General features: G+C 41.9%; 1 protein-coding gene across 2 annotated transcripts; it reads right to left on the bottom strand.

Annotated features, from left to right (window-relative positions):
• Window positions 1-96: 96 nt before the first annotated feature.
• Window positions 97-8,225, bottom strand: taf15 (TAF15 RNA polymerase II, TATA box binding protein (TBP)-associated factor). Of its 2 annotated transcripts, XM_076100961.1 has the most exons (16): window positions 8,077-8,225; window positions 7,263-7,287; window positions 7,066-7,099; window positions 6,857-6,971; window positions 6,574-6,631; window positions 5,965-6,164; window positions 5,707-5,881; window positions 3,583-3,617; window positions 2,990-3,022; window positions 2,759-2,868; window positions 2,350-2,479; window positions 2,084-2,254; window positions 1,910-1,982; window positions 1,704-1,795; window positions 1,320-1,467; window positions 97-560 (listed from the first exon to the last, which is right to left on the bottom strand). In XM_076100961.1, the coding sequence occupies exons 1-16, from the start codon at window positions 8,084-8,086 to the stop codon at window positions 521-523; spliced, it is 1,449 nt and encodes a 482-aa protein (XP_075957076.1). In that variant the 5' UTR covers window positions 8,087-8,225; the 3' UTR covers window positions 97-520. The 2 variants fall into 2 exon arrangements, with proteins under 2 accessions (XP_075957076.1, XP_075957077.1); XM_076100962.1 differs by lacking the exon at window positions 3,583-3,617 and having other exon boundaries at window positions 8,077-8,212.
• Between the last annotated feature and the right edge of the window lie 46 nt (window positions 8,226-8,271).

The raw sequence follows: 8,271 nt of genomic DNA, 5'->3' as shown, positions 1-8,271 counted from the left end.
TCCTCGTGCACTTTATAGATTTAGTTTGATGTCTGACTGGATGAAATAGCAATTCATATTGAAAATTATGGCAATAAACTCACACAAAGCACAGAGAAAAGATCAGTCTTTTAATATCATTATGGGAAAAACAAACAAAAAGAACCCAAGTAAAACATGTAATCCGTTCATACAAAAACAAAAAAGATACGAAGTCTACCTCACAATAACATCTGCAACTAGAATCTGAGAGGAAATTAAAAAGATGTACAAAGAAATAAAACGGAGGAAAAAAAAACAAAATCAACAAAACAAAACAAAACATTTGACCACATGCCAATCAGCCTCAAAGTCCCTATACAGTAGCTCAACACATCCGCTCCTCTTCGCTCACACGAGCAGTAATAGTTGGGATGCACTGGCTACAGAAAGCACAAATCAGACTGTCTGATTGCCGGTCCTTCCCCCCCAGTTTCCCCCAAACTAAACCCTCCCTCCATGGCGAACTCGGGGGCTGGGATGGTTTCCGTCTGCTCAACACCTAGTATGGCCGTTCTCTTCTGTCGTCTCTACGGTCACCTCTGTAGGGGAAAAGACAAATATGTCAGTTACAAGCTGAATGTTAAAAAAAAAAAGAAAAAAAAAAAAAAAAAGACCAACATCCCCTTTTGTCATTGAATTAACAGTCGTCATCTAAACAGAGATGAAGGTGAGCCTTTGCCTTTTAAATATGTAATGGAGAACATCATTTGCAGTCAAACAGCAAACTGTCCCTCTCACAACCCTCGATTAAGCACTTCACCTTCAGTGGGCAGCAATATATCAATTTACAATGCAAGACCCTCAAAGGACACAAACACAGGAAGTGAAGGGTGTAGCATGAATATCTAGATACCAGACACTTTTACAACTTGGCTTCCTAATAAGCAGGGAGTCAGAACGGCTCTTTCATTTAACAGCCTTGGTGCCAAGATTAAGCTACCAAATTTGGTAAAAGTGAAGAAATTAAGTATATTCAATTTGGTCACGATGAACAACAAATGTAATCAGATTTTAGTGTGTTGTTGATTGACACAGAACATTGAAAGTTACATTAATAGGAAAATATTCCTGTGAGTATAGTTTACTATGAATGTAGTGTATATATAGTGTGAAATTGGGACAAAGCACATCTGTGACCAAAGAACAGATTCAGTATTTGTTCATTAAACAGGCAGAATGCGCCCCTTTGTGGTCATATAATCAAACTACATTAATAAAGACCAACAGATGTTGCAGAAGGACAACTTGCATGTAAAATGTAGACAACACAAAAAAATAAAACAAAGGATTTCACGAACCTTCCTCCCATTTTATAACCTCCTCCGAATCCACCACCACCTCCCCCGTAGCCTCCACGGTCTCCTCCACGGTCTCCCCCACGGAAACCTCCACGACCTCTGAAGCCTCCACCTCTGTCACCGCCATAACCACCTCTTCCTCCACGATCTGCAAACAATCACAACAATTATGCCAATAACACACGGGGAAGATATTGGAGGGTAAAACAAAGCACTGGACAGACATGCTGGTGATATGTCGGACATGAAAATAAGCAAAGCAGCTTTTCTGGTATAAAATTTAACTTGCACGTAATTTAGTTCCATTTTAAATCCTGCATGTTTTCAATGATATGAGCAGATAGTAGAGAAGCTCTGGGACAATGTTTTGTTATTAATTCTCACCTCCACCACCACCTCCACCTCCATCTCCTGGTTTTGGGGTGCCACACTTGTTACACTCTTGCCGCCGTGCAAAATTCATGTTGCCACAAGAGCTGAGGACGGAAATCAGACAGGCATATAAATACAAATTCTACTTCACAATGGGGCCAAATTAGCTCTTCTGATTTATATAAATATCCCTAAAACTTACATAAAAGCATACAAACCTGTTGGGACAGGGCCAGTCGCCTCCCTTGATGTCAAAGCTTGGTCCTCCTCCACCGCCACGACCTCTGAAACCTGAACGCAACAAAACAATTGGTCAAAATCTAACAAGCACTTCCATTTTCGAAATAGATATTTGACAATTTGAGCCCTGGATCAGCTCGATCAATGCCCACCTCCTCCTCCTCCACCTCCACCACCTCCTCCTCCTCCTCCTCCTCCTCCTCCTCCTCGTCCACCTCCTCCTCTGCCACTTCCACCTCCTCCAATTCCACCTCCTCTTTGTGTAAACTCAGCTCTGCGGGTGGCAAATGATACTTTGATGGGTTTGCCACTGAACTCCTTGCCTGATACGAGAAGACAGCACATCACCAGTTAGAGCGACACCGACTGGTATGAGTGCACGATGAGACATTTCAAAAAGGCACGACTGTGGTCTTACCATCAAACCACTCAATAGCAGCTTTGGCAGAGGGCGGGTCATCAAATGACACTGTACATTCTCCCTTTGGCCGACCGGTGGCCTTGTCAGTGTAGATGTTGATCATCAGGAGGCCAGTTTTCTTGTTCACCTAAAACCACAAAATGAACACAGGATTCTGTGACACCCGTTTAGGCTCGATGCCGTAACTAAATCCTAATGTGACCGATTAAGAGTGAACTATCAAGTACCGAATTTTCATTACGACGCGACAACTTGTGTGTCGTTCATTTGCATTAAAAAAAACAAATGTCACATTTAAGCAACCGACTAGAGAAATTAAAAAAGTAGAACAGACATTGGCTGTGATGAAGCCTCCGCAGTCATGATGCATGTTTCTGTGTAATTGATTGATAACATGCACGCATACCTTGATGATACCAATTTGCTTAAAGTAGTCGCCGATTTCCTGAACCGTGGCCTCTTCTGCCAGTCCCTGAACAAAAATGGTGTTGTTGTCAGAGTTGTCCTGATCACCAGCTGTGGAAGAGATCGACGGAGAGAAGACGGCAGCCGTTATTATATTGGAGTAAATATATTTGGACATCTACACTGTGCATCACACAAAAACATCCAATACCGTGTTAAGTGGGAGACTCACCTGGTTCATCCCTTGAGTCGAAGTCTCGAGAGCCTGTAAAACAGAGGAGACCACTTGAGTACGAAATTTAAACCTGTTGCTCTGTTTCACACAAATCACTATTAACTTCATCCCTATCGATGCGTAATGATAAAGAAAATTTAACAATGTCCATGTTTACAGCTCTCTGATGGGTGTTTTCATACCGTTGCATCACATACCAACACCGTGCAACAAGAACAGAATTGTTCTGGATTTTTTTGGGGAGGGGGGGGGGGGGGGGGGGGGGGGGGGGGCTTACACCAGAAATGAAAACAACCAAAAAGTCTCCAGTATTAGACTGTTTTCCTTCTTCGTCCTGGGATCACCTCTGTCATTTACTATCAGCCCTCGTCTTCATGCAACAATACCATTTTTTTACTACTCAGGCTCCTTGTTCTTTACCATATCTGAAGTCTTTAAGAGAAGAGGTGGACTCCCTTTGGGATCTGGACATGAAAATGGTGGCATTCACCGAGTTTTTTTTTTTTTTTTTTTTTTAAATCCCCCTTTTCCTTTCGCTAACTCAAGTTCTTTCCTCCCCCACCGACACAGTTCTGATGCTCGTCACTTACCACCGTAATTTTTGTAGCCACCACGGTCACCACCTCTGCAGAGGAAAAATTGGAGATATGATGGATTTTTCCTTTGTCCCAACTGAGAGCTCAAAGCTCCCCTACATCCCCATCAGTATGCACTCCTGCCAGGGTGTGCGACTATGGTGGAAATGTCTCACACGAGGAATGCGTTAGTCGTAGACAATTAGAGATCAATTAACAGACGACTGGGCAGCTCTGATTGAACAACCAGGTATACGAGTGAAGACAATCACCACATCTGGATCACCATTTACAATAAATTTGGAACTTTTTACATGACCGGATTGGATGATAAGAGCCAGAAAACCGGCTGTTTGATTTTATTTCTTTACACGAGAAGCCAAATTCGTGTGAAAAGCAATTGATAAGCAATCTTCCACTGAGTGCGTCTATGAGATCCTTTAACTGAGGTCCAAGTTTTAGTTCAATCACTCTGAACACCTGTAGTATAAAATGTAGATCCACGTTAACACAACACACATGTTCTCCATTGTCATATATACAACACTTGAATGAAACCTGTTGAATGTGAAGCAGCTGAAGCTGCTGAAGCTGTGGCTCTGGGTCTACGGGCGTGTTTCAGTTGTTCAAAAACTATCAAGCGGTCCTCAGAGCACAAGAAACACCAAAATTAAGTTTCTGGCAATTGAAAAAGTAAAAAAACAGGAAGGCACAAAAAGAAAAAAGTCCTTTTATATAAAAATATGTAGAACAAATACTAAAGTCGGTCTAAAAAGACATAAATGTATAAAGCGTATATATTTGTGCCCTCCTCAGACACATGAGCAGATGGGCACCGTGGCCAGAATCTCTTCTAAACTGAGAAGCACCACTTTTGCAGGTCCTAAAATGGGGAAAGTATCATCGTATGCATCCGAGTGTGGACAACAAGTTCTTCCATATACAGGAGAGTTCTTCACATCTTAATGGACGATGTGCTTGTTCTGTTAGAGCTTTTAAGGTCTTTCAATAAGCAAATATTTCACTTGATACTATACAGCCTCTAAAAATGACACAAGGCTCTCTCTTTAAAATCATGGACAAAACCTGTCACAATGTCTGGAATATGATGTGGTTGTATATCCGGGTCTGTGGCGCCTAGGGTTGCAAAATTCTGGGAAACTTTCCATGGGAATCAACGGGTACAAAATGGAAATATGGGTTTTCAGTTTAGGCTGAATTTACCAAATCATAAGTACACATTAGTTTGTCAAATAAGACTAGCAATGTGTCAAAAACATACAATGTGAAAGCCAACAGATGGTCTGTGTGATAAGTGAACAACCAATTCATAAAAGAAATGTTTCACAATAAAGACTGAATGGAAATAAAGTAATCAAAACTCATCAATTAGCGTGCTCAATCAAGCTACACCCCACACGGTAACGATAGCTACCAAAAACTAGCAGAAGGCTTCATGAGGCTACCACCTGCTGGTTAACCGAAATACAAAATATATATATTCACCCCAGTAATATAATAAAACATGCATAAAAGCATGTGGTCCTTTGGCCCAGACAGCGCAGTACATGCACAGGTTTAATCCCCATTTAATGGGATGCTGGCCAATTATCTGTACGTGTGGTGGAAGACTGTGCTGCTGAATTACTGACCAAAATTTCAAAATGCCAATCTTAACTTTCCTTGAATATTGACCCTTTCAACACTATTTGGGCCGACATGTTCAGTCTCCATTCATTTACTTAAACCCCAATAACGAGTAGATTACAACTCATCCCTAAATAACCACCACTTATGTGTGATTACGTATCATAACACCAGCACGTCTCCTGTGTAAAACCTTCAGGTGAATCTGGTTTTGAAAAAGAAATCTAAAGACTCAGGCTCTTAAAGCCCAATGCAGAGGGGTGGTAAATATTATAGTGATGTTAACTGACAAACTGACAACTTGAATGAATCGGGTTTAAAAAATATATAAATAATTTGCTATCGTTTGGGGATCTGAAACACAAAGCCAATGAGTGGTGAAAATCGTCTATTGGGATGGTTTGTAGTTGATGTGTGGAGTGACAAAAAGTCATGTCTCATATTTCACAGTGTATAGCGGTACCTTGGGGGCAGTGGCACTATGCAACTTACCCCATACCAGGAGGTCCTCCGCCACGGTCGTAGCCACCACTGCGGTCGTATCCTCCACTGCGGTCGTAGCTACCACGGTCATAGCCGCCACGGCCTCGGCCTCTGAAGCCCCCGCCTCCTTCGGAACGATCGCCTTGGTCACGTCCAAACCGCCCACCCTGACCACCTTCCTCACCTGGTGTACAGAAAGATTAATTGAGTGATTATCCAACCAGACAGAGTGTGGGTTACATTTATTCAAATGCATGTTATCTTCACCTTCACTCCATCTTCCATAGCTGGCACCGCCACCACCACTGCTAGCGCCACCGCCGCTACCACCGCCACCGCCGCTACCGCCCCGTGGCCCCTGGCCACCATAGGAGCTCTGCTGTCCGTAACTGTCTCCTCCTTGACCCTGGCTAGCATAGGAACCTTGCTGCCCCTGAGAAGAAGACGATGACGACTTGTCGCCATACCTTGAAAGGGTTTTAGCAAAAAAAAAACATTACAGTTAGCACCACAGAGATGCCAAATATTTGAATCCATCAATGAGATGTTTCATCAAGTGGCTAAGACAAGCAGTTGTAAATTAAAAGTGGAACAGAACATTATAACAATCGTTAATCAAATTCAACTTAATTGTAAAAGTTTATATACTGGTTTAATAGGCTGGCATTTCAGCTTCAAATGTGTAACATTATACTGTATAGTTTCATATTAAATAGTTAAATGATGCACTGGCTGTACTACGTTGTCATTTTTAGAATATTTTAGATCTTGGCTAACCAAGTCATTTAGAGGCAAAGACAGAGACTCTCGCGTCACAAATGACAGAACTGATACAACTTAAAGAGGTCTCTGAACAATGTGATAGTAGTGTCTTACCCAGATGATGCCTGTCCGTAATTCTCATAGCTTTGTGGCGCAGACTGGCTATAACCCTCTGTCGAAAGAAAATTCACACAATGGAGAAACATCAAAATGTGTTGTTTTAATTTCTCCACGAAAAACACTTTCTGTTTCGGAGGCAATGATCTCACAGCTAGGTTGGTCTAATTCTAATGAAAACTAAGTTCTGAGAATTTAACCATTTAGACAGTCATCAGTGCAATGTACCAGTCATTTCTGTTCAGTAAATTTCTTCTATTGAATATGCCACATACTATACCTTGTGTTGTTGCCGCTGCTGCTGCTGCTGCTGCTGCTGGTGGTGCTGGTGGCTGTCCATAACCACTGTAACTCTGTCCCCCATAAGAGCCACTGCCATTTCCTTGTCCATAACCCTGCACAACAGAAAGTTAGACGGGTTATAATCAGCAAGTTAAAACTGATTTATAACTCTTGCAGCCAACAGTCTGACAGTAAAAAGGGTCTCACCTGTCCACTCTGCTGACCGGCATATGACCCGTAGCTACAAACAGATGATAAAAGATGTTAACTTCTGGTTTTATGTGCATTCAAAAACTCTTTCACGAGCCTTTCGTTTTCACGCGTTAGGCTTTGAATACGAATGAGTTCAGTAATTTGTTTCTACATAGAAAATGTAATGCTGGTTTTACATTAGATCAACGTACCTTTGTGAGCCACCGTAGCCTGAATCTGAAAGGGAAATAAAACAATGGTATAGCGTTAATATTTACGTTAAGTACCGATATTAAAGCTTCGCCGGAGGACTTATTGTTTTAGAAAAACATAAAGAGTAATATCAAAGTGACAAACGCTATGTAGCACTACTAACGTGAGCGTGGAAGTAAATAGGGCGGTTGTGTTACCAACAGGCCTGTCACCACGCCAATCCAGGAAAAAAAATGGCGGTCAATGTGGTACAGGCTTGGGCTAACACTTGAAGCAAGACAAACAACCATGGATTTGTAAATGTAGTTCAATCCTCGGCACAGTCTGATTTAAAACAAACGGTTAGATGCGACATTGTCAACTTTATAAGATAAGTACATTCACCCAAGTGCTCTTAATGTTTCTCGTTCAGCAGTGAAACAATAGCGTCGGTATAAACAAAGACACTCACGTGACGCTCGCTAGCAGACACAGAGCTAACAGCTAGCTCAAGCTAGCTAGCCGCGATAAGGCCCTGCTCAGGAAGTGGTGTTGCCTTATAATGTTACTGACCTCAAGGCACAGTCATGGGTACAACATTAGTAAAGTGTGATTACAAAGCAAGCACCGTACTGAGGAAACGGGGGAAAGTTTACTCAAACACCCCGTAAAGTTATTTTTGTTCTCCTAATGAAAGATGAGCCATTTTCCAGGAGATAGACGGAGCCCATTTTTCTGGCCTCGCGGTCGTCCGATAATTTAGCTCCAATGCTATTTGACTTACTTTTCATTATCTAGCTACGAAAAAAAGCATTAAAGTACATGTTGACTTACCAGTGGCCATTCTGTGACGTTGTATATGTAGTTAAAAATGCAATGAAATCTGTTTCTTCTGACTAGTTGCTAAAAACCCTGGTTGACATCTACGCAGCGCCACAGAATTGTGCTGTACACTGCGACACTTCCCCCTTATGCAGCTTCTTCTTCTTCCTGTTTGGACAGACTGCTCGTATTCAAAGATAAATAATA

Source organism: Anarhichas minor, unplaced genomic scaffold, assembly GCF_050575085.1.
Source record: "Anarhichas minor isolate MPS153535 unplaced genomic scaffold, ASM5057508v1 ptg000026l, whole genome shotgun sequence".
NCBI lineage: Eukaryota > Metazoa > Chordata > Actinopteri > Perciformes > Anarhichadidae > Anarhichas > Anarhichas minor.
Note: the sequence above shows the minus strand (reverse complement) of the source record. Positions and strands in the feature narration are given on the sequence as shown.

Bases quoted from the DNA above. Each gene is read 5' to 3' on its own strand.
- taf15 (XM_076100961.1), bottom strand. The intron at 6,632-6,856 runs GTATAGTATGTG...TTCTTTCGACAG, and splicing joins AGCAGCGGCAACAACACAAG to AGGGTTATAGCCAGTCTGCG. The intron at 2,255-2,349 runs GTAAGACCACAG...TTCTCGTATCAG, and splicing joins TGCTATTGAGTGGTTTGATG to GCAAGGAGTTCAGTGGCAAA.